Source organism: Tasmannia lanceolata, unplaced genomic scaffold (genome assembly GCF_043159265.1).
Source record: "Tasmannia lanceolata isolate RefF3 unplaced genomic scaffold, GAP_Taslan_0.1 ptg000015l, whole genome shotgun sequence".
NCBI classification, from domain to species: domain Eukaryota; kingdom Viridiplantae; phylum Streptophyta; class Magnoliopsida; order Canellales; family Winteraceae; genus Tasmannia; species Tasmannia lanceolata.
Window position 1 is genome coordinate 48,211,291 of NW_027518692.1, and position 26,452 is coordinate 48,237,742.

The 26,452-nt window shown below is 37.9% G+C and overlaps 1 protein-coding gene across 1 annotated transcript; it reads left to right on the forward strand.

Moving 5' to 3' along the window:
* The first annotated feature begins 7,349 nt into the window (after positions 1-7,349).
* On the forward strand, positions 7,350-25,130 carry LOC143891682 (mitogen-activated protein kinase 10-like). The gene is made up of 10 exons (XM_077396224.1): positions 7,350-7,941; positions 10,234-10,642; positions 18,806-18,933; positions 19,113-19,172; positions 20,648-20,797; positions 20,909-21,064; positions 21,623-21,834; positions 21,962-22,063; positions 24,302-24,495; positions 24,660-25,130. The coding sequence occupies exons 1-10, from the start codon at positions 7,915-7,917 to the stop codon at positions 24,869-24,871; spliced, it is 1,650 nt and encodes a 549-aa protein (XP_077252339.1). The 5' UTR covers positions 7,350-7,914; the 3' UTR covers positions 24,872-25,130.
* Positions 25,131-26,452: the final 1,322 nt, after the last annotated feature.

Sequence of the window (26,452 nt, forward strand, 5' to 3'; positions counted from 1 at the left end):
AAAAGCCCTTCTCTCAAATCTTCTATGCAACCACGAAGCAACCCTCAAATCTCTACACCGAGTATGACGAAAAATTCTCCAATACAATGCTTCGTAATGAAGAATAATGGGAGCAAAAGAATGGACCTTTAATGATAAACAAGAAGATGAGGAAAAATCCTTTTACTTCACCAGAAAAAGCCTTCTAAGAGCCCAAGAGAAAACCCTCTTCTCGCCCTAAATTGCTCCTCAACCTTTGAGTATAAGAACCTTGCTTTTGATTCATCACAAAAGCTCTCATAGAGCCCCAAGAGATAACCTCTCTTCTTGCCCTAGATTTCTTCTCAATTACCTTGCTTTTGCTTCACCACAAAAGCCTTCTTAGGGCCCCCAAGAGGAAACCCATATTTTCTTAGCTTTCTCCTATCTTCCCTGCATTTTCCCCTTTTTCTTTGAATCCTCTCTTTTATATACAAACCATATATATAGAGAGAAAAAAACACGTCACACTTAAAATTGCTCCAGTGACATTGCCTCACTGACATTGCCTCACTGGCTCAACAATTATTAGACTCAAATTTAAGTTAAATCCAAGTCCAATAATCAATTTTCTACTCACAGAATTGATGCCTGGCTATGTAGACTCTAAGTCTGCTGCACGGTTGCGCAAGGCAAAAGGTAATTTAACTTTTCATTTTGTGACTTATTTATATTCTTAAACTATTAATATTAAGATATTAATTCAATTGTTGAAAACGTGAAGACAGAGGCGGGAAGATGAAAGTTTTCCCGATCAGACGGAATATGTGGATAGCAATATAGCATCCATTGTAACTTGCGACGGTAGTAAAAAAACCCATCGCCAGTACAAGTATTTTACTAATTGGCAATGGTTTTTACCGTAGCCAAATAAATTGCAACGTCCCAAACCCATCTCAAAAAATATGTTTATCAATATTTGTGGCACATGTGGTCCCACTTTGGGCTGACTATGACATGTGGATTTTTGTTATTCGGGAGGCTTGAACTCAAGACCATAAGTACAACAGCCCCCCTTTAGTCATTGATACACTAACAGGGGAGTGTTCCTGGTGATCAAAAGGGGCTGATATATCACTTCCCTATAATAACCATCGTAACTTTAGAAACAAATTGCGACGACCCACAATCGTCTCAACAAATTCAATTAGTAGCGAGGGATTACCATTTGGCGACAGACAAGTAGCATCGCCAGTAAAGCGGACATTATTTTTTTACCACAAGAATTAGGACGGTTATATAATCATCACTATGTCCATCACCTAAACTCTTTCGCGGCAAAATTTCATCATTGCCAAAACACATAGAGCAACGGTTTTGGCATAAGGCAACGGAAATGGGTCTTTGCCGGTGAAGGCTTTTCTTGCAGTGCCTCTTCCCTCCACTCACCCTAAGAACTAATCACGGACAATGTAAGTAGGATCTAGGACACTCAGATGAACAGTCCGATTCAAAATGGATCCTGACCCAGCTAAAAAAAAGTAGGATCCAAACTATCCTGACCCGGCTCAAAGTATAGGATCCGAACTGTCCACCGAATAGGATCTGACCGATGAGAGATTCAAACAGATCATGAACAAGACATAAGTGGACCAGGATCCATTGACACCCTTAAAAGCACGAATGTTTTTTGTATTCACACACCTAACCCAAGATTTTGACTAGGGGGACACTTCATATCTCATCATTTAGTGTTTTATTTTTTGTTGGCGACTTTTAGCTTAGTACACATGCATGAGTATCTCCATTGCCTGCAGGGACGGAGCCAAGGGGGGTCGGGGGGCAATTGCCCCTCCTGAAAAATGGGAAATTTTTTAAAAGCCTTTTTTGGTAAATCCCAGGATTCTTATCGGTGAAGTGAGTTTTATTCAGCATTTTTTTCGTAAGTACCTATATTATAGCAATTTTTTCTTAACCCTCTCTCTCTCTCTCTTAACAACAAAATATCTTAGAAATTTGAGGGCTAAAAGCGGAAATAATTGAGATTTTATATTGTGTGTGACAGTATGTGTTTTTCAAAAAGGATTGTATCCAATTTCGTGGGATGATCCAAATCGTTCATTTGTTTGGCCACAATGTAAATAGCTTGTGCCCCATAAATCATTTTCATAGGATGATCCTAACCCTCCGATCTAAAAGGGACAACCTCTACAGATCAGAGGGTAAGGATCATCATATGGAAATGGGTTTTGGGGCACAACCTATCTATGGTTGGGCCTAACAAATTTACGGTTTTGGATCATTCCATGAAGTGGGTTGTACAGTCCTTTTCGTTAAATGGTGGACCATACATCCCAACACAAAACTCATAACTGAGATAGGTAATTAATGAAATTTTATATGTTGTCTGCAAGTGAAGTCCAACGTTTTTCAAAAAACTATTGTGTGGCACTGTGGCCCACTTCATAGGATGATTCAAATAGTTTATTTGTTAGGCCACAATGTAATAGGCTGCACTCCTTGAATCTTCTCCATAGGATGATACTAAAGCTCTGATCAACAATGTGATTGCTTCATAGGATCATCTTATGGAGATTATTTATGCGTTGCAGCCCATGTATGTTGTGGCCCAACAATTGAATGGTTTGGATCATCCTACGAAGTGGACTCGGTACTTTTTTGAAAAATATTGGACTACATGTGTGGGTAACATATAAAATTTGGAGAATTATTTGGATTTCATAGCAGAAAGAGATCTTTTTTTTCTTAGGCTATTCTATGCATGCGTGTAAATTAGTAGGCTCTGTCCATCATAACATGAGGTGTAAATATTGGGCCCTAATATATCAAAATATGAGGTTTAAATTTTGGGCTCCACCTTATGCATGGGATAGGAGGAGATGGTGGGCCCACCTATAAAAATTTGAAGTCTAAAATGGTGGGCTCCAACATGCTATAACCCCATTCTTTGCGCCCCCCCCCCCCCCCCCCCCCCCCGGAGATCAAATTCTTGGCTCCGTCCCTGATTGCCTGTTTCCCAAAGCCTGTTTGGTCCTACTAAACTATTCAAGAAACCTACATTTCTGGGATGCAAGTAATGTATGGAATTCAGCCACATCTTCGCAGGGTTCGATATGTTATTCTTCTCCACTGAATGGACAAGTTTCTCTTCTCGATGGTTCTCCTTGCTCCCTAAAAGAAATGGTCATACAAAAGTGGGAGAGGGTCTCACTCCTTCATAATGACTACGGCTTAAAAGTTCAAGAAAGTGTTCCCCTACTTTAGAGAAACAGAGCCCACTAGGCTGCCCATAAATCTGGTTTTAATGATCGTCCATAGAGAACAATTATTGATTAGTCAGTTACATTTTCAATCTCTATTGTCACTTCTGTGTTTTTTATTCTATTTGACAATAATTAGGCCCTGATCGTTTAAGATTATGATAACCGATTGTGAGTAATTTTCGATTGTGAGTGCCAAACCGATTATTGGACTCAAAATTACTCACAATCGGTTATCATAATCTTGAATGAACAGGGCCTTAGGAAGATTGTGTCCAAAATCATTATTTGACTCAAATTTAGGTTTAATTTTGAGTCCAATAAATCAGCTTTGGACTCAAAATCGGTTCTCAAAATCCAAAACGAACAAGTCCTTAGGGCCTGTTTGTTTGAGATTATGACAACCGATTGTGGAGTCCCCAACCAATTATTAGACTGCAATTTTTGATCCAATAATCGGCTGGGGACTTCACGATCGGTTGTCATAATCTAAAACAAACAAGTTTTTAGCAGCATGGGCCATTACAAAGGCATTACACACCAACCTGTGGGTTTCGTTGGATGTAACAGTGACTTGGGGTCTGATATCTTGACAAGTGAGTGGCATAAATAGAGGGCCCCAGTTCACTTAAGCCCCGTTCATCTTAGATCGTGACAAGTGATTGTGGGTCCAGGGTAATAATCAGTTTGGGGCCCACAATCGGTTGCTGCAATCTAAAACGAACAAAGCATTAGCCACAAGTGGCTTATAAGAATTGCTTTGAGTGCCGTTTCAAACGGGTCCTCGAGTTCCCTTGATGCTGCCAACGGAACCCTCCTCTGTGGCAACACGTGCGCAAAAAGACAGGGGAAACTAAAGCAGAAAAGCCCCGTGAAAATGATGGAATCGGCGGTCATTTTCAATTTCGTCTTATTTGGAGCCACGTGTCGTTTTGAGGGCTTTGTAAATTAGGTAGCTCTTCTCGTGAGTCGTGACGCAACCCATTTGACCATTTCCTGTTTTCTTTTATGTTTGCTGAGGTGGCACCCATGACCCATCCCATCCTCATCATCAATAGAAGACCTGCCAACGTGGGTCCAAAATGACCAATTCTTTTATCGTGGATTCCTAGTCGATTATACACTGATTTTAAATGTGTGTATATCTTAGAAAAGGATAAGGTGAGAGCAAGGTTTAAAATTTCAGTTTCGGTACCGGTTTCGGACCCTGAAAATTTGAAATTCAATATTAAATTTCGGTGAAATATTAAATTAATATTAAAAAACAGATTTTTTGGGTCAAATTTCGGAAAAACCGAAATTTCAGCCGAAATAAATGACCGTTTCAGTTTTGGGTGATTTCGGTGCCGGTCGGATTTCGGTCGAAATTTAAAACCATGGGTGAGAGTGTGAGACACACATGGGAATATAAATGGTATATATGCTTGTTATGTACTACTATGGAAAAAAGTCTACTAAAGGATTGAAAATCCATTTTCTAGGGAAAATCTTTTCCAATAAAATTGTCCGTAACTCAAACAGGCAAACACCCCTTTAGAAACCTACATCCATCAGTCCTTTTCTTAAATTAAAAGATGATGATATGAACAGGTATAAAGGTCAAATATTTTGCATATCACATAGATGAGTCTAATTTCTTAAAAACCCATGTCACCATTACGAGTCTAAGCGTCCAGCCGAAGAAAAGTATTAAAAAACTTACTTTTCTAAAGGATTTTATTTTATAATCTTTATCCTTATCTTTAGCTTTTTATCAGTAAGAAGCTATAGACTTTTAATCAGTAAAGATTTTAGGATAACTAGAGTGTTATTTTTTTATAGGAATTTAACTAAGCTAGCAGTTGTTTGTAGTTGGGAGTCTAGATGGGTGATTTTAAAAAAGAGACAACTTTTGCTTGTGGCAAACAAGTTAAAATTTCTTCTCCTTGGTGTCATGGTGCATTAAAATTTCTTCTCCTTGGTGTTACGGTGCGAAAAGAAAATCTTCTACAACAAGTATTTTTAGGGAAATGATTTATGCGCTCCATCGTCTTGATAACCATGCGCTCAATTACCATTCAAGAGTACTAAAATGGTAAATGAGCAAAAGAAGAAGAAGAAGAAATAGCAAAAGCCAAAACCCAGATAAAAATAGGAAAATGATTTCAGCGCTCCACTTGTTTGTCGTGTGGTATTTAAAGGGCTTTAAGAGCTTTTTGAGAAGCGTAATATTCTTCCGAAAGCCCTTTAAATACCACACGACAAACAAGTAGAGCGCATGTTTATCAAAACATTGGAGCACTGAAATCATTTTCCTATTTTTATCTTGGTTTTGGCTTTGCTATTTCTTCTTCTTCTTCTTTCACTCAATTACCATTTTAGTACTCTTGAATCTTGATGTGTCCACCAAATCGACCAGCCGTTAGCATGTCACTCTCTGACCTTTTCTAACTGTTAGTCTTTTGCCTAGAAATATAATACTAAGCTCATGGGAGCCGTTCAAATTTCAAAATAATTGGGGTGCGGATATCAAAAGTAGAGGGAGGTTTTGCTTACTTTTTCTACCATTTCGGATAATAAAAAATGCATAGTTGCGTAATAATCACCTGAGTTGGTCGGTGAGGCTTGCCTTAAATGGTATGGTACGCACGTGAAGTGAACCCATACGAAAGAAAAGGTATACCCTCTTATTTTAATAATGACACTCCTTTCTTTCATTAATTAGTTGTTCGAGGTTGCTCCAATCAGCAAATCCTATAAACAACAGATTAGATAGGTGTAAAATAAATAGAGGAGTAATATCCTTTCCCATTTATGAAAAAAAGGTATTTGCAATTTTCAAATTTAAAATTTAAATATATCTATGAGTTTACACCTCCTTTCAGGCGTTTCCCCGCCCCTTTTTGTTTGTCTGTTCCTAAAAATGAATCATTTACCTTTTGGTACTGGTGATTGGATAAGAGTAAAGTTTTTTTTTTGATAGGTATAGATAAGAGTAAAGTTAATGAGACTGACAAGGTTAATGGAATTTATTTTTTCACCCCACCTGTAGGATAATGCACCCACCTTTCGACATGTGGGCGGACTTTAACGCTTTTTGGGTCAATTCACGTTAAAAGGGGGGTGCATTATCCTAAGGTTAATTTCCTAAGTTATTCTACTCTTGAATACGAACTTTATCTCAGTAAATTCATTTGCTTGAAGCTATTTATAACAATTTAGGTGACAAATAATTGCCTTGGAAGGCATTTTACAGCTAGTTAGATATGACCGAGGTGCAATAGCATCTTTGATTATTTTGGACCATAAGATCAATATGAACCAGTGAACCACACTTAATGGACCTTCCAGATTGAACAAAAGTGGATTCTCCCAACTTTCACTACAATCATTCAGAGAATTTATATGATGGGTGGCCGTGAAAACATATGAAGTCTAAAAAAGTAGGTACGATCCACTTTTTTTTTATGATCCAAACCGTTCATCTGTTTGGGCACAACATAAATAGGTTGTGCCCCAAAAATCATTTCCATAGGATGATCCTAACCCTCCGATCTGAACTGATCTGAATATGGAGATTTCCAAAAATCATTTATGGAATCTTCTATAGATCGGAGGGTTAAGATCATCATATGGAAATGATTTTTTGGGCACAACCTATTTACATTGTGCCCAAGTAGATGAACGGTTTGGATCATAAAAAAAAAGTGGGCCGTACCTACTTTTTTTAGACTTCACGTGTTTTCACGGCCACCCATCATATAAATTCTCCAATCATTTATACCTCAATTGGATCATTCATCTCTTTTATAAAATGAAAAATGCTAATCATCCAAAAATAGCATGACCATTCATTTTAAGGGCATTTTCGACATTTAAAAAATCCACGTAAGCTTTATCCGTTTGGCCGCAAGAAATGATTTTTTAATTTGCTGATGCTCTTTCCAAGTCGCAGTTGTCGGTAATTAATCGGACACGAAACCGACCTCAACGGCTATAAAACCGCACACGCGTAAAGAAACTTCCCCACACTATTCTCATATTACCAAAATACCCTCAAAACATAATCTAATTACAATATAAGCCACTGCCGTATACGGAATATTCCTCCGTATATATGGATAGCTGGCGTAGAACTACAAAAAGCTCTAGATTCATGGCAACAAATCTCAAATTTTCTCTGACCTTTACCTTTCTTTCTCTGAGAAAATCCTCTGAAATCTAGGGTTTTGAATCTCTCTCTCTCGCTGATCTTCCTTATCAATCAGACCTCTCTCTCCTTCTTGTCGCCATTAAATAGGCAAAAGATCGATCGTTTTGGTGAGTAGATCTCCTTGCGCGAGCGATTTATGCCGTTGAATCGTCGGATCTCTTTCTAGCCGATGCTGGAATTGAATCGGCGACGGATTCTCTCTCTATGATCGTTGTTGAACTGGTTTTTGTGGTTTTGGGAATTCGGAAGGAGGAGGAAGAGGAGTGCATGAGGGATCTGGTTCGATTTCTATGTTTTGTGAAGAAATCTAAGAGAATAAGGAGAGATTGTGGACTTGTAATCCGGAGCAGGGGTAGATGGGGGAAATGTGGCTGATTTCCGTTGCAATCTAGACCCGTTACAGCTTTTCTGCGATTTTGCTTTTGATCGGAGTGAAAAGAAGAAGGAGTTTGAACAATTACAGTTTTTGAGATTCTCGAAGAAATGCAGCAGCAAGATCAGAGGAAGAAGGTTAAGATTTATTGATCTTTCACCTTCTGTTTCTTTTTTTTGTTGGTTTAGAGGATAAGATCTGTGTTTCAAGTGTTAGGATTTTGTATTATTGTGCTTTTTAACTTTTTAGTATTGGATTTATGACGATCAGAGCTGTCCGATTGGATCTCTTTGTCAATTAAGAGTGATCTGATGGTTCTAATAGTCTGGTTAAGGTTTGTGGATCTTTCACTATCTGTTTATTTATTTATTTTTCTCTTGTTTCTTTTTTTGTTGATTAAGAGGATAAGATCCGTGTTTCAAGAGTTATGATTTTGTATTATTGTGGTCTTTTACATTTTAGTATGGGATTTATGACGATCGGAGCTGTCCGATTAGATCTCTTTGTCAATTAAGAGCGATCTAACGGTTCTAATAGTCTGATTAATTTTTAGTATATACTGGATCCTACTACCTAAATCTTCATCGAAATACTGTAGTTAGTTTCCTTTCTTCTCTCTCTTTCTTTGGAAAACTTATCTTTTTAATGATTCGTTTTCTCCTTTCTTATCCCTTAATTTTATGGCCCTCCGAATTGTTGGAAGGATTCCTTTTTGAAAATATTGGATAATGCTTTGCTCTAGAACCTTTTGTTTATTTAACTTTGGAAATCTCGTTCTTGCAACAGATAAATAATTATACAGCTATTTGAACACCATTGAAAATCTCGTTGTTGCAACAGATAAATAATTATACAGCTATTTGAACACCATTGATTCCATGTCTGCGGCTTCACCAACACACATTATTTCATCAGTCATATTGTTGTAGTACCCGATTTTATTTCCAAAGTGGTAATTTTTTGCAACCATTTGTTTTGATCCCGTTATAAGATTTTTTGTCCAAAAGGCAGTTGCCTTAAGCTTCCTTCCATGTTTCTGCATCTAGTAGTAATTAGAATTATCTTATTGTAAACTTTTGAATTATGGCAGAGCTGTACCTATTTTGCGAAAAAAGCTTTTGTTTTGGTTGTTGTTTTGGTGAGATGTGTTGTATATGGATGAATAAGTATTTTTGTTCTTTGGAAATTTCCCACCGGTTTGAATGTAACAGTTGGTTGTTTGTTCAAACTGTCATGACAACGAGTGGAAGGATCACTTTCTATTGGTTGTTTGGCATTGCCCTATTAAAAAGGATCACTTTCCTACAATTACTGTTGCTGGAAATTTTCCATTTGCCTTAAAGATATATTTGAAGTTGTATTTTCTTTAATTAATTGTTCATCAGTACCTCTTTTTATCAGAAAAGAAAATTACTTGCTAATGTTTTGGAGCTGAGGGGCTACATCTTTTTTCACGTGATTTGGAGTTGGTTGATGATGCAGTCAAATGATTAAATAAATGTTTTCATTAATAAGATTATAATAGAAGTTAGCCTATGTTTGTACCATTAAAAAAAAAAGTTAGCCTATGTTTGTCTATGGTTTCATCACCAAGATAAGTCCATAGCCTATGTATGTACCAGTAAAAAAAAAGTTAGCCTATGTTTGTCTATGGTTTCATCACCAAAATAAGTCCATTTCCATGCTTTCCTTCTAGAGTATTTTCTTGAATTGGTCCTCGGTTCTTCCTTTTTGCTCTATTTGATTATTTGTGATGTCATTATATCACTTTGAAGTGTCTTATATCTACAGGTCAGAGAAAGAACCATATAAAATCATTTAGTTCTTTGCCATTAAAAATAAAATAAAAAATCATTTAGTTCTTCTGGTTACTTGCATAAAAAATAGCTGTATAAATGCGCCTATGTTATCTTCATGAAATAAACTTTTTATCTTTTTATTTATTTTATTGTTTTTGCCACCATTATTTAGTTCTTTGCCATTAAAATAAAAATAAAAAATCATTTAGTTCTTCTGGTTACTTGCATAAAAAATAGCTGTATAAATGCGCCCATGTTATCTTCATGAAATAAACTTTTTATCTTTTTATTTATTTTATTGTTTTTGCCACCATTGACATTGTTGTTATCTATCGATATGTTTGTTATTCATTTATTATTTTCTTGTTCTATAGTAAAGAGAAAGAAAACCTATCAATTAAGGTTTCCTTGGGGAAGTTAACCAATAGAGATTACACCTACGGTTATCTGTATCATCATTTACTAACATCAAAATAAGTTCTTATTTCTGTATTTATTTTGAAATAAGTCCATATCTATTTTTTTCTCATTATTATGATTTGACTATTGTTGCAATTGTTTGACATCAGCAGCTTCCAAGGAGTCACTACGTAAATCATGAAATCTGAATGGATTTTATTATGTTTGCAGAGTCAAGCAGAGATGGACTTCTTCACTGAATATGGAGATGCCAACCGATATAAAATTCAGGAGGTCATAGGGAAAGGAAGCTATGGTGTTGTGTGCTCGGCCATTGACACTCATACTGGAGAAAAAGTGGCAATAAAAAAGATACATGACATTTTTGAACATATCTCTGATGCAGCTCGGATCCTTCGTGAGATCAAGCTGCTCAGGCTTGTACGGCATCCCGACATTGTTGAAATCAAGCACATCATGTTGCCACCCTCGAGAAGGGATTTTAAGGATATTTATGTTGTTTTTGAGCTCATGGAATCAGATCTTCACCAAGTCATTAAGGCTAATGATGACTTGACAAGGGAACATTATCAGTTTTTCCTTTATCAGCTGCTCCGTGCATTAAAATACATTCACACAGGTATGACCGCTGCATACTTTTGCTCATATTTGTGGTTTAGGCTGGATGGTAATTAACTATGAAATAGTTTTGATGGTATTTTATGTCCACGCATGAAGCTATTTGAATTTTTGATGCATATTTCTTTTTCTTTTTTTCTTCCTGATCTGAAGAGCTTTGTAAAATTTAGAGCTCGCAATGATGATCTGTGTTGTAGCTTCTCTCACCACATGTTTATTATTGCTTCCATATAACGTTTTCAGTTAATTTCATCTCACTTGGTGGTTTTTTTATACCTCGAAAAATTCCTGTCATCAACTCATATTTAGTTGTATTCAGAACAATGTCCAGGCAAAATTCTTAGCGCCCAGCCTTTTGTTGGTACTCTGTTATATATGCGTTCTGGGTTAAATCCATTTTGCTTCTTAAAGTGTTTACCTTGAGATCCATGATTTTAGAGAAGTTCTTCTGTGTCTTTTTTCCCCTGATTTTCTGAGTTGGCAGTCATTATAAATTCGGTGTCTTTTGGACATGTGCACCATATGAAACTTGCCATTTTGGGCCTCATTATCTGTTTGTTGTGTGGAAACAGGTGTTCCTTAGTGTCATCATAATATTTGAGTAGTTCCAACAGGCCGCGGAAATACTGGTCCGTTATCTTGTGACATTATTTTGATGTAGTGATTTTAGGAATCTTGAGTTATTTGGATATCCAGAGTCTTGACTTAAAATTCAAGATTCTAATGATTAACCCTTATAGGTGGCCTCATGAACAATTTAGTTTTTCGAACCTTATTTTAACTTGCAGTTAAAAAAAAAAACGTAAAACTTGGTTTCAATGGTGAGGAATGAGAATCTCTCGACCATTGTGTCATTCTTGAGGAACAATTTCTTCAAATATGCTGAGCATTTTGGTGATGCATTTTCCAATTTGGGCCATGATGCATGCTTAATGGGAGAACTATTTGCATGGGTAATTGAAGCTATTAGTCTACCAAGTTGAATTCGAGTGTTCTGCGAGAGATTGTCAAAACATCTAAAAATAATAGCTTAGGCGACTATCCCATTGAGGACTGGGGCTGCCACCCAACGACTAAATTAAAAGGCTATATATATATATATATATATATATATATATATATATATTTATAGAGAGAGAGAGAGAGAGAGAGAGAGAGAGAGAGAGAGAGAGAGAGAGAGAGAACGGTTTCTACACACAAGTGTAGATAAGTTATCTACACACTAGCTTAAAATACAGTGGGGGCCAACATTGTTTGGGTGATCCAAAGCATTCATTTGATGGGCCCTCACATAGATTGGGTGTGCCCAAAAAATCAGCTTCACAGGATCATCCTAACCCTTCGAATTGTGGAGGCAAAAAATGGACAGATTTGTGAAGGTTTATACACGTCCATTTTACCTCCACAAATCGTAGGGTTGGGATGATCCTGTGGAGCTGATTTTTTGTGGACACCCTATCTATGTGAGGGCAAATGAATGGTTTGGATCACTCAAACAATGTGGGCCCCCACTGTATTTTAAGCTTGTGCGTAAATAACTTATCTACACTTGTGTGTAGGAATCGTTTTAGACCATAGATAGGGTGTCCACAAAAAATCAGCTCCATAGGATCATCTCAACCCTACGATTTGTAGAGGTACAATGGATGTGTATAAACCTTCACAAATCTGTCCATTTTTTGCCTCTCGGTTCAAATGGTTAGGATGATCCTATGGAGCTGATTTTTCAGGCACACCCTATCTATGTGAGGGCCCATCGAATGAATGCTTTGGATCACCCAAACAATGTGGGCCTCCACTGTATTTTAAGCTAATGTGTAGATAACCTACACTTGTGTGTAGAAACTGTTTTCTCATATGTGTATGTATGTATGTGGCCCCCACTGTATTTTAAGCTAGTGTGTAGATAACTTATCTACACTTGTGTGTAGAAACCGTTTTCTCATATATGTATGTATGTATGTATGTATATGTAGGGACTTGCTAGGCTCAGATTTTGTTTTAAAGCTACATAATTCATGCAAAAACTGGCCCGTGAAATGCCTTTTGTGATGGTCCCTAGCAAATCTCGTGTATGTTTATATATAATTATGTGTACATATAAATACGAAGAATGGTTCAATGCTTCTTGGATGCATTGAACTACCCATAGTCGCCAGGAACTTCTTGGGCAAGTGGGAAACTCGTTTCTCATATGTTTCACACGCGTTTCGAAAATATTTCCCCAATTTTTTTTTTTTTGAAATGGCAAGATGAATTCATTAAAAAGGAAGGGGACCGAGGTGGGCCTCAACCAAATGTACAAGAAAATAAAACAACAATAACAAGAAAGACAAATCTCAGGGAGGAAGGAAGTCAAGCCACTCCAACTCCAACCCCCTAACCCCACTTCTAGCCAAGGAGTCCGCCTCCCCATTAGCAGATCGCCGAACATGATTGAAAACAATAGATGAGCCCGCAATTAAATCATCTATTTCATCAAAAATGGAAGAAAATCTCCAAGGAGGCGACACCAACCCCTTCAACCATTTAATCACATTCAAAGAATCTCCCTCCACAATAGTGATATCCATGTTATCTCTCTCAAGCCTTTTTATGCCATGATAAACCGCCCTCACCTCGGCCTCCGAGGCATCACAAACTCCAAGAGGGCCGGCAAAAGCCCAAATAACTTCACCACAAGCATCCCGACACAACCCACCAACACCGGCCGGGCCCGGGTTCCCAATACTCGACCCATCAAAGTTAATTTTGAACATTTCAATAGGCGGAGCCTCCCATCTCTGAACAATCGGATGCCGGATCTTCCTACTAAAGCAAACAATCCTCCAACCCTCCCATAAGTCAAAGGCCGATACAAAACGGAAAGCCGGTAAACTTCTCGCCCATGAAATAGTGAGCGCAATAATTTTCATATATATCCAATACGGAGATTTTGCAACCCCTTCAAAGACACGGGAGTTTCTCTCTTTTCATATCACCCACCATGTTGCAAGAAGACACAAATTCCACAATACTTTGCCCTTCTTCTTCCATGGCACAAAAGTCCAAAGAAGAATCAACTCTGGAATAGAAAATGGAAAAATCCAACATATGCCAAATCTCAGAAATATCAAACTCCATACCTGACGCGTAAAGGAGCAATTCCACAAAAGTCCACGGATTCACCATCTTTCAAGCAGAGGGGGCAATGGTCAACAAGCATCATACCGCGCTTCTGGAGGAAGTTAATCGTTTGAATCCGATCACGACATACCGCCCATCCGAAGAAACCAACTCTAGGCGGGCAATGAAATTTCCATACCTCGGCTGAAATGGAGAATACACTGCAAGGCAACAAGCTGAGATAGAAAGATTTGACAGAGAAAAAACCAGACGATTCCGCAGTCCATACTCTTTTATCCATACTGCTTCTCTTAATGTAGCAACCATCTAAAAGCTTAAGAAATTGGGCAACCAACTCTAGCTCCCGATCAAAGAAGTTCCTTCTAAACCTAGGGGACCAAACTAAACTACCCCCATCTCGAGCAAAGCATTTAGAAACAAAACTCTCTTTCTCAGCGGCTACACGATATAAATTTGGGAATAAACTCATAAGAGGCTCATCAGCACACCACACATCCCTCCAAAATTTTATTCGATCCCCCGAATACACTCTAAATCTAACCCTCAAAAGAAAAGCAAATGACATTTTCAAAATGTCACGCCACACAGTCAAACCTTGTTTCTTGAAATGGTTTTTAGATTCCCACTTTCCCGGCTTGCACCCATATTTACTCCCAATTACCCTAACCCACAACTGAGAATTTTCCTCCCCGAACCTCCATAACCATTTTCCTAACAAGGCATGATTAAATTCTTTCACTCTCCTAATACCCAAACCACCATTCTTAATAGGTAAGCACACACTCTTCCAACTGACCAAAGAAATACCCTTTTTCCTTTCATTGCCTCTCCATAAAAATCTACGTTGGATTTGTTCAATACGCGATACAACACTGACCGGGCATTTAAACAAAGACAAAAAATATATGGGAATATTGGCCAACACCGCCTTAACCAACACAAGCCTTCCCCCTCTAGAAACAAGATTTCTTTTCCATGATTCCAACCTCCTTTCAATTCTCTCTACAACAGGATCCCACAAAGATTTTTTTGGTCTCCCCACCCCCAATGGGAGTCCCAGGTATGAGGAAGGCAATTGATCAAGCTGACAACCCAGAGTCTTAGCCAATTCAAGCGCCTCATTCTGCGGGATGTTTAGGGTATATAATCTAGATTTATGAAAATTGGATCTCTGCCCCGTAATCAACTCATAACATCTAAGGGAAGATTTTAAATTCATCGCTTGGATCATGTTGGGTTCACAAAACAGGAGCGTATCATCAGCAAATTGAAGATGAGATACTTCTACCTGCTGGCTTCCAATCTTAAAACCATTGAATAAGCCCAACCCACTCCCTTTATTCATCAATCTGCTAAGAGTCTCCGCCACGATGACAAAAAGAAAAGGGGATAAGGGGTCACCCTGCCTAAGTCCTCGAGATGACTTAAAAAATCCTTTAGGGGACCCATTAATCAGAATGGAAAACCAAGCCGAAGAGACACAACCCCTCATCCATTCTCTCCATTTACTTCCAAACCCCATTCTTCCAAGCAAGTAATCTAAGCAATCCCATTCCACCCTATCATAAGCCTTCTCCATATCCAATTTGCACATAAAACCTCCCATGCCATTTCTAAGATAAAAGTCAATGGCCTCATTCGCAACTAATGAGCAGTCAAGAATCTGCCTATTAGCCACAAAAGCACTTTGGCAATCTGAGATAATGGATGGAAGCACCCTCTTTAACCTATCCGCTAGAACCTTTGCCAAAACTTTGTATAAACATCCCACTAAGCTTATTGGACGGTACTCTAAAATTTTAGAGGCACCAGGAACCTTAGGGATAAGGGCAATGAAAGTAGCCCCAGTGCCTTTATCCAATGCCAACCCATGATAGAACTCCTCAAAAAATTTCAGGATATCCCCTTTTACATACGACCAACAGGATTGGAAGAAAGCTAAACAAAAACCATCAGGACCAGGGGCCTTATCCTTACTAATAGAGAAAACACCTTTTTCAACCTCCTCTTCTTCAAAGGGTCTCTCTAATGCAACCCTCTGAGCCATACTCAGCCCACTAAACTCCATATCTTCTGGAAGAGGTCTCAAGATACCCTCAGACGAGTACAGGGACGAATAAAAATCCAAGATCACTCTAGTAACCTCATCCTTCCCTGACACTCTGATTCCATTGTCAACCAAAGACTCGATCCTATTTCTCCGTCTTCTGGCACTGGCCATAGCATGAAAATAAGCCGTATTTTGGTCCCCCTCCTTTAACCATCTCACTCTCGACTTCTGCCTCCACGATATCTCCTCATGAAGCAGCAGACTTTTATGCTCTTCTTTAACCCTACCCAATTCCTCCCTCGAAATTACGGACCCTAATCCAGATTCTTCCAACACATTTAAATCACTAATTCTATTTTCTAGCCAAACTTTTCTACTCGAATCAGCTTGACCTCTTTCAGCTACCCATTCCTTTAACTTTTTCTTTACAAACCTAAGCTTCTGCCCAATAACCACATCCGCTGGACCCTCACACTTATGCGCTACCCACCAAACACCCAATCTTTCCTCCATGAGGGGAATTTGAAGCCACGAAATCTCAAACCTAAAAGGAGGAGGTCCCCAAGACTCCATTCTAGGATCCAAGAGAAGAGGACAATGATCAGATACCGAGTGAACGAGAGCCTTTTGGAGAACCTCAGGAGCCAAATTCAGCCAACCAGGACAAATAAGAAATCGATCAATCCTACTAAGACTTTCACCTCTGCTCCAAGTAAACCTAGCTCCAGATAATGGAAGGTCAATAATATTATGCTTTGAAATGAAAGTTGCAAAAGCAGCCATGTTTTGATTTGCTCTCCGACATCCTAACCTTTCACAAACAAACCTAATTTCATTAAAATCACCCCCTATACACCAAGGATAGGACCACCTATCCCTAAGTCCGTTTAGCTCTTCCCAAAACAACCTCTTATCCGCCCAAAGAGAGGGACCATACACCCCAGAAAACAAGCACACAGCCGCATCTTCCACCCTACGAAGGACAATAGATATTGAAAACCTACCCTTCCATTCCTCGGACCTAACCCAATTAGATTCGTCCCAAGCTATGAAAATGCCCCCCGAAGCACCAATAGCTTCAACAAAAGAGAAACCCCAATTTGAACCAATACCCAGACTTTTTACCATACTCCTATCAATAACCTCCAATTTGGTTTCTTGAATACAGATAAGATCCGATTTTGACTGTTTAAAATACCTCCTGCGATTGTCCCTAGCAAATCCCATACATGTGTATATATAATTATGAAGAATGATTCAATGAATCAATGCTTCTTGGATGCATTGTATTACCCATAGTAGCTGCAAACTTATTGGGCGGGTGGGAAACTTGTGTTTCTCCTAAAACGTTTTTCGGAAACGTTTTCGAAACATAATAGAAAAAATTGAGGAAATATTTTCGAAACACATGGGAAGCATATGAGAAGCTTATGTGAAACATGTGTGAACCTTGAGAAACGTATGGAGAACTCGTAGAAAACATATGTGAAGCGCGTGGGAAATATGTGTGAAACTGACGAAAATCTTTTTGGAAAACACACACCAAATAATTGTGAAATAGATATTAAAAGGGAAAACAATAGCATATATTGTAATAAAAAATGTTCAAATAGAAATTTGAAACTAACAGATTTTACATTTGTAAAATCATGTATTTCGTATTTTCCTTGTGTTTTATATGTTTTCATTTGTGTTTCTCTATCATTTCTGACATGTTTCTAATGCGTTTCCTAAGACGTTAGTCAATGCGTTTCTCATACGATTTTCTATTGTTTTCCCATTTCTCATTCCCCCTCTATTTTTCTTTGCGTTTCCTGTTTTTGTTTCACGTTTCGCTTCCCGAATTCGTTTCCCACCACGGTAACTATGGTATTACCATGGTTCCTAGCTTTATCAGGCAACATTTGGCCCACCTTGGTTTAAACCATTCGCGTGGTGGGACCATGAATGTGTCAGGGACTCAGGGGTCCTGGTGCTACCTCTGGGATGTTTTTCCTCCATATCATAACAATTTTTGAGTTTTGAACCTTTTAAGGTGAGGTCTAATACTTGAATGGGTTAGATCAATCACCATTTGCCCCCCTTAAATAGTTTTTTTTTTGCCATTTCACAGAAAAACATGTTTGATAGGATTTTTTAAACATATTCCCCGTGTGCCCTCTGGATCTAAACCTGAATCCAGGATGCGAATATGAGGATTGACCAAAACGCAAAGATCAACAATTCTAACCATGTCTTCAATTGTTTTTTTTCCGCCATATCATAAATTCATAACATTTTTTGGGTTTTGAACCATCTAAGGTGAGGTCTAATACTTGAATGGGTTAGATCAATCACCATTTGCCCCCCCTTAAATAGTTTTTTTTTTTTTTTCACCATATCACCGAAAAACATGTTTGATAGGATTTTTTTAACATATTCCCCGTGTGCCTTGTAGCCAATTTTTTTTGGTATCATATAATATTGGGAGCTTGTATTGCTGCCCATAAAATTAGGAATTTCCATTTACGTGTGTTGGTCCTATATGGTACATACATTTACTGTTTTGCATATACAGGACAAAATGACATGGGTAGAATGTCTAGTTTTACGGGTAGAATACCAGCCAATTAACACGGTTAGAATGTTTAGTTTTATGGGTAGAATACCTACAAGATTTTTACTGTAATTCCCTATATTCTGTCCATTGTGGAACCGATTATGCCACAAAAATGTTCACTTTTCAGCCTCAATCTTCAGTCATTGTTAAAGCATAAAGTTTTTGTATGCGTTCATAGGCTGAAGTGAAGGTAAAAATCTTGGAACTTGAGTTCCACTAATTTGCCACGATTTTTGTTTTAAAAATCTGTTCCAGTATTAGAACACATGCTAATGGCTACGGCTATATTTCCTGTTGGTAGTATTTGATCGGATCTTCTGTAGTTCTTTATTGGTGCTTTGAAGAACTGTGTGGGCCTGTACTGATTCCAGATTGCGTCTTGGCTGCAGCTAATGTATTTCATCGAGATTTAAAGCCCAAGAATATTTTGGCAAATGCAAACTGTAAACTCAAAATTTGCGACTTTGGATTAGCAAGAGTTGCATTCAGTGATACCCCAACAACCATCTTTTGGACGGTTCGTATATACATTCTGAAAGCTGTCCATTAATTTTTTTGCACTATGACTAAACTGTAACCATTCCAGTTGAAGAATTTTTTCCCTCATCATTTCCAGCTTTTTTTTTTTTTCCTAACCTGTAGGTAGCACAATGTTACATTTTTTTGAACCTCTTCTGAAGCACTAAAGATGTGCAGGACTACGTTGCGACAAGATGGTACAGAGCTCCGGAGCTATGCGGATCATTTTTCTCTAAAGTATGTTTTAGCGCAGTCCTTGACTTGTACTGCATCTTACTTTTTGTGTACAGATCTACAGGAATGTCTATGATTTCTTAGATTGAACTACTTTTCTTATTTGCTGATATTTTCAAAAAAAAAAAATTTCTTATTTCAGATTAGATTATTATGGTGTGGATAAAAAACAGTTGGATACAATAAAAACCATTTTCTCCATTGCTTTGAAAGATGAGTGTAAACATGAAGTTGAGTCTCGCTTTTTATGATTGGTGTTAAGAGCACTATTTTGGTCGTGGGGATAGTTACTCTTTTGTGGTATCTCTTCTTTGTCAGTCAGTCTTTTTTTTATCTGTTGCATTTGGGCCATCTTGTTCCCTCGTTCTTTTATCTTTTTTCATATCAATAAAGTTTTGTTACCCTTAAAAAATGGGACATGTTATGCATTCTACTGTCTATTATGGAATTGTGTTTTTTTGTCTGTGACATTATGATTATCCATTTAAGTAAGAAGACTAGGGGATGAAAATTATACAAGCCGTCTATAGTAGTAGACTGGACATGGTGCATAACTGTGTTTATGAAATTAGAGATTCATTCTATTAGTCTTTTTAATTTCAATTTACCATATCATTACTACATTGACACTCCATCTTTTCATCTTTAAATGTTATTATCATTTTGAAATTAGGAAATTTGTTGTGCCTGGCTAAAATGTAAGGATGAGAACTTAGAACACTTGAAAGCGATTTCTGAGGCTTTGTTAACGAAAGATAATGTGGTAAATATATACATCATTCACGAGGTCGCAGGTTCAATCCCAGCTTACCAACCAAAAAAACAACATTAGAAAGCGATTGCTGAGAAATATGGTTAGATAGTATTGTAATATTAACGAAAGATAGTGTGGTAAACATATACGACACATAGATCCTGAACAATAAATAATTTGATTTGCTGTCCCACCCTTTATTTATTTTGTTGATTGGATGACAACAATGCCTTAGTAATGCAAAGGCCTCTGACCAATGGCTATCGATGGTCACATACGTTTCTAGAGTAGAATTAGAAGAAGGGACTAAAATACAGTAGCTTTTGAAAATTTATTTTTATTTTCCTGTTTCTCTATCTTTCTCTTTATTAATCTCGACAGACACATCTCACTGAGAGTTTGATGTTGGTAAGCTCCAACTAATTTTGGATCTGTTAGCATCGCTGTCAATATCATGAGGGGCAATGATATTTTTGGTTATGTACTTGCAATTTTTTTGGAGAAATATCTTCTGCGTATTTCTTAGGAAGCAAATAATGCCTAGTGATTAAAAAAAATGCTTGTTCAGGGAGGAACATTGGTCTCTCCTGCAAGTTGAAATGTCTTACGATTCAGGTAATTGTGTTGAGTCACGTGTTAAGTTTTTTTGGACTGTTATACACTGGAATTTGGTTTATGTTTTTTCGGAATATGATTTAATTGGTGAGGGGTTATGAATCTGCAGTACACTCCCGCAATTGATATTTGGAGCATAGGCTGCATCTTTGCTGAAGTATTAACGGGGAAGCCGCTTTTTCCTGGTAAAAATGTTGTTCACCAATTGGATTTGATGACTGATCTGCTTGGCACACCTTCATTAGATACTATTTCTCGGGTATGACATGTTATTACTCTCTGGTCATCATTGGATCTTATTTATCAAGTTACCATTTCACTTTTCAAATAATAATCTTAGTGCCTATCTCTTTACTTTTTCTAAATCCAGGTCAGGAATGAAAAGGCGAGGAGATACTTGAGCAGCATGAGAAAGAAGCAGCCTGTCCCATTTGCCCAGAAGTTTCCAAATGCAGATCCTTTAGCCCTTAAACTGTTGGAAAGGTTGTTAGCATTTGACCCCAAGGATCGGCCTACTGCTGAAGAGGTATGCTTGCAAGTTACAGGGGATAGAAATTCTTAGCTATTTTACCAGTAGGTGTTGAGCAATATATTATTGAGTAGAAAAAGAAACGTTGTGAGCATGGTTTAAGACCGAAATTTTAAGATTTACACCGAAATTTCGGTTGAGGCTGAGGCTGAAACCGAAACTGAAATTTCAAACCTTGGTTGTGAGTAGTTAAATCCGTCCCCGACTCCCCGGCCTGCGATCTCAATGAGTCTCACCTGCACATTTTACTTCTGATGTTTTGTTATGTCATGCATTCTTCTGACTTTGTGGTTAGCTTTACCACTGATGTTGAAAAGTAGTAAAGCTAACCACAAAGTTAACTGACTTTGTTATTTCTTTCTTAATGAAAAAAATTGTTCTCTTTTAAAAAATAAATAAATTAAGAAATATTATTTCATTTGTGGGACATTACATGCTATTTGAGATACTACTCGCAGTTTATTATCTTGAAGATTTGAAAGCAGTGCTTTTATATCATCTAAGTGGCTGGTTATGGTTATAAGCTCTTACAAATGTCTGTGTTCTGTTTATCAGGCATTGGCTGATCCTTACTTCAAAGGCCTGTCCAAAGTGGAGAGAGAGCCATCTTGTCAGCCCATCACAAAGATGGAGTTTGAGTTTGAGAGGCGGAGAGTGACAAAAGATGACATCCGAGAACTTATTTTCCGGGAAATATTAGAATACCATCCTCAACTGCTCAAAGATTACCTTAACGGAACTGAAAGGACAAATTTCCTCTATCCTAGGTTTTAATCCCTACTTACCTTTTTTACTTGGCTTCATATTATTCAATTTTTTTTTTCGAACAGTAGCTCCATGTTATTCAATGATTCACTTTTTTTTTTTTTTGAATGGTATTGTTTCCCTTTCCAGTGCTATTGATCAATTCAGGAAGCAGTTTGCTCACCTTGAGGAAAATGGTGGGAAAAGTGCTCCAGTAATTCCATTGGAGAGAAAGCATGTCTCGCTCCCAAGGTGAATACTTTTGACAAGTTCAGTTTCTATCAGTTCATCTATCTTTTTTTTTATTATTTTTAGTGTAATTATGAAAGTACCTGTGTTTGAATCATCTAGTGCAATTGTGTAATAAATACTACATATTGTGTAATAAGTACCTGTGTTTGAATCATCAGCTCATATGCATATTTGTGTAATTGTGCATGAGTACATACACCCATTATCCAAGCATGCATACATGCACAGCACATGGATTTGTGCATACTCTACTAAACACATCCAGATGCACACATACACTACCAAACACTTCAGGATATGCACTTCTGGACATAATGCATGCAAATCTATGTGCAGCTACTATCTAAATATTGCTGGCAATGTCTACATGCCAGTAAACACTGTGCAAATCTTCTATCCTACTTAATTGAAATAGGAGCACGAAAAATAAATGGCTTTTCAACTCAATAATCTTTTGACTGAAAACGACAATAACCTTCTAATCTATATATATATATATATATATATATATATATATATATATATATATATATATATATATAGAGAGAGAGAGAGAGAGAGAGAGAGAGAGAGAGAGAGAGAGAGAGAAAACGGTTCCTACACATATGTGTAGAGAGTTCTCTACACACTAGCTTAAAATACAGTGGGGGCCCACATTGTTTGGGTGATCCAAGCCATCCATTTCAAAGGCCCTCACATAGATAGGGTGTCTACAAAAAATCAGATCCATAGGATCATCCCAACCCTACGATTTGTGGAGGTAAAATGGATGTCTTTAAACCTTCACAAATTAGTCCATTTTTTGCCTCCACAGTTCGAATGGTTAGGATGATCCTATGGATCTGATTTTTTATGGACACCCTATCTATGTGAGGGCCTTAAAAATGAATGGTTTGGATCACCCAAATAATGTGGCCCCCACTGTATTTTAAGCTAGTGTGTAGATAACTTATCTACACATATGTGTAGGAACCGTTTTCTCATATATATATATATATATAGGGAAAGGTGTGCGTACTCGGTCGAGTAGAAAAGCTTATCTACTCGGTCGGGTTAAAAACAGTGGGGGCCCACATTTTTGGGGTGATCCAAACCATTCATTTGAAAGGCCCTTACGTAGATAGGGTGTCCATCAAAAATCAGCCCCATAGGATCATCCTAACCCATGCAACAGTGGAGGGAAAAATGGGAAAAAATGGACAAACACAGCTTGTCCACAAATCTGCCCATTTTTCCCTCCACTGTTGGATGGGTTAGGATGATCCTATGGGGCTGATTTTTCGTGGACACCTTATCTAGGTAAGGGCCTTTCAAATGAATGGTTTGGATCACCCCAAAAATGTAGGCCCCCACTGTTTTTAACCCGACCGAGTAGATAAGCTTATCTACTCGACCGAGTACGCACACCTTTCCCATATATATATATACACTTTTTAGGTAGGATGACTCAAGGAAATGTAGGTTTTTCATATTCATACAAGCTAACAATGTAACGGATACAACCGTGGATGCAAATCAGTATTTTTGGAAAGAAGAGCTTGGATACATGAATGAGTGTCATATCCAACTCTTGAAAAATTAAATCAGACATGGATTATTAATCCTACTCATCGCATGGATATTTAGAGAAACCATGAAAAGGCTAGTTTATGTACTGGAGAACCACGTATACTTTGTTGCTTCAATCTCCTAATTGATATACCTAGATGTAGGTGCTGATGTGTCAGTAGGGGTCGATACTTTATTCCATGCAAGGTACTGTTTCTTTTGCGGTTTTTAAGAGATGATGTTTGAAAATTAATGTACCCCAACCAGCGTAAGTTGTATTACATTCTTGATTTGAAAATGTACTGTTCCCGAGTGTTGCTCAAGTGTATTACATTCTTGATTTGGAAATGTAGTGTTTTGGGGCTAGTGTGGATAAAAGGTGCTTTAGCTTTACATTGTTGATCATGAAAGTGTGGATAAATGGTGCTTTAGCTTTACATTGTTGATCATGAATGGTGGGGTCGTTTTGAGGATTTCGTTTCTAGCCCCAGAGGACTGTTAGGCTGAGAATGTTGCAAAAAAATTTCTTTACCGTGTATAGGATTGGTTCTTCAAGCTCCCCCACATCCATATTTTCATTCATAATATATATATATACACAATTGAGTGTAGAATCATGTACATTGGCTACACAGACAATCTTGAATTGCTCAGTATTAAATAATTCTTCTTTGGCTGAATATTTTGCAGATCTACGGTTGTCCATTCAGATACAATCCCAACAAAGGAACAACCAACTTTGGCTTCATTTAAAGATCGACAAATCCCAGAAGGGGCGTATAAGAACAACAGAGATCTAGACACAATGTCTGGGAATCTATCGAGGACTTTGCAGACATCACATAGGATCCCACTAGATATGTACTCCAATCGTTTGAACTCAGGTAACTTGGCAACTTTATTCTGATTGTTTTTTTTCTATCTAACCCTAGCTAAACATGGGAATAGAAGGCCATAGACCGATTTGACAGAGTTATATTATATGGTTTTATTGTAACACTGTCATCATCAATCTTAATCACATTGTAAACTATTTTCTGTCGAGCAGCTAAACCTGGAAAAGTGGTGGGACCAGTAATGCCCTATGAAAATGGAAGCATCAAAGATATTTATGACCCGAGAAGATTGATAAGGAATGCAGTACTTCCTCCTCAGGCCATTCCACCTGCATACCATTTTCAAAGGAACCCAACAAAGCCAGAAAGCTCTGAGAGGGTTTTCCCTCTACTTGTTGAACAATCCAGAGAAGGCTTTTCGTAAATGAAGAACTGAGATACAAAGAGGGGAAAAGCACAAAAGGGAAAGCGAGAGGTGTATTGAACAACTGAACAAGCAACTCCTTCAGCCTCCCTGAGCTCTCGAAAGCATAAAAAATAAGAGGTGTAATGGCAGAGCAGTTCTCTCTCACGATGGTGTAACTAATTCTAGTGTGAAATTATACTGTCCCCTTGAGAAGCAGAATGATGGTATTTTTTTTTTTTTATTTCTCATATTTATAAATCTTGTTCCCTTTGGCGTGCATGTGGGAAAGAGGAGGAAATCAACGTGATATGGGGGAGTGGGTTTTATTAGTTTTTATGCGGATCTTTGGCTGGTAACTGCTGCCGAGGGCTAGAAACTACTACTACTACTACAAGTGTACCTTTAATGGCTCTGTTTGGATGTAGGAGATTTTATATGGTGTGAGCCAAAAGTACTGTACGGACCACACTATAGGATGATCCAAACCGTCCATGTGGTGGGGCTATAACGTAAATAGGTTGTGCCAAAAAATCATTTCTATAGGATGATCCTAGCCCTCCAATCTATGGAGGAACTGCATATTATGGCATCATCCTATGGAAATGGTTTTTGGGACACAACCTATTTACATTGTGTACTTTCTGAAAAATACGGGACTATAAGGGCTTACACCATATAAAATCTTTGGATGTAGATCGGTGGTGTGAGTATACAATAGGAGGAGACATTTGTAATGTTTGATCTACTTTGGATTTACCTGGTAGAACAGTGATTAGTAATGTTTGATAGCCAATCTCCTAAAGAGTAATGGGGGAGGAGGGGGTATCATTATACTCATTACCAATATATAGACAAATTCCTCATTTTTTTGGGGAGGATGCCATGGAAGGTATAACTAGGGAACATGGGTGCCACATCACCAGACAAGCAATAATTTACCTTTCAATCTTGTCTCGTAGTCTCTAGAGATTGTGATGCTAAATTAGCTACCAAACACTTGAGTAACCAAAAAATCATTATTCTACTTGGAACATCCTTGAGGATGCCAGGCATGTCGTTTCCAAATAAACATTTTTCTACTTGTTGAGGATGCCAGGGGTCTTTTGGTGAAATACTAGTGAAGTTGTTTTTTTAGCAGTCTTCCAGTAGGTCTTTTGGTGAAATAGTAGTGAAATAGTTTTTAGGTTGGTCTTCAAGTATACTTCTAAAATTCTCGTTTGCTTGTCATGTAAATGACAGGTAGAATGATGGAAAGGTAGAAGATGGTGCATTTTCTAGTGGTCTGGTGAAGCGTAAAGATAGAAGCTAACTGGGCCTACTGAGTAAGTAGTCTCCTAGTATTTTTCTGGTTGTTTGGGGAACAAACACAAACACCCCTAACCCAAGAATAGTACCAACTAAGCCGTGCTTTTAGGCAACTAAACAGATCCCAAAGAAGAGTATTAAAATGTTCCAGATGGATTATGTTTATGGTGAAGTGGTGGACAGACCGACCCTCTCACCCCCACTTAATGAATCCTAAAGGTGCAACGAAAGCTAGCCTCCCTCCTACGATAAGAGGGATTAATTAAATTTAATTCATCCACATCTTCAAACCTC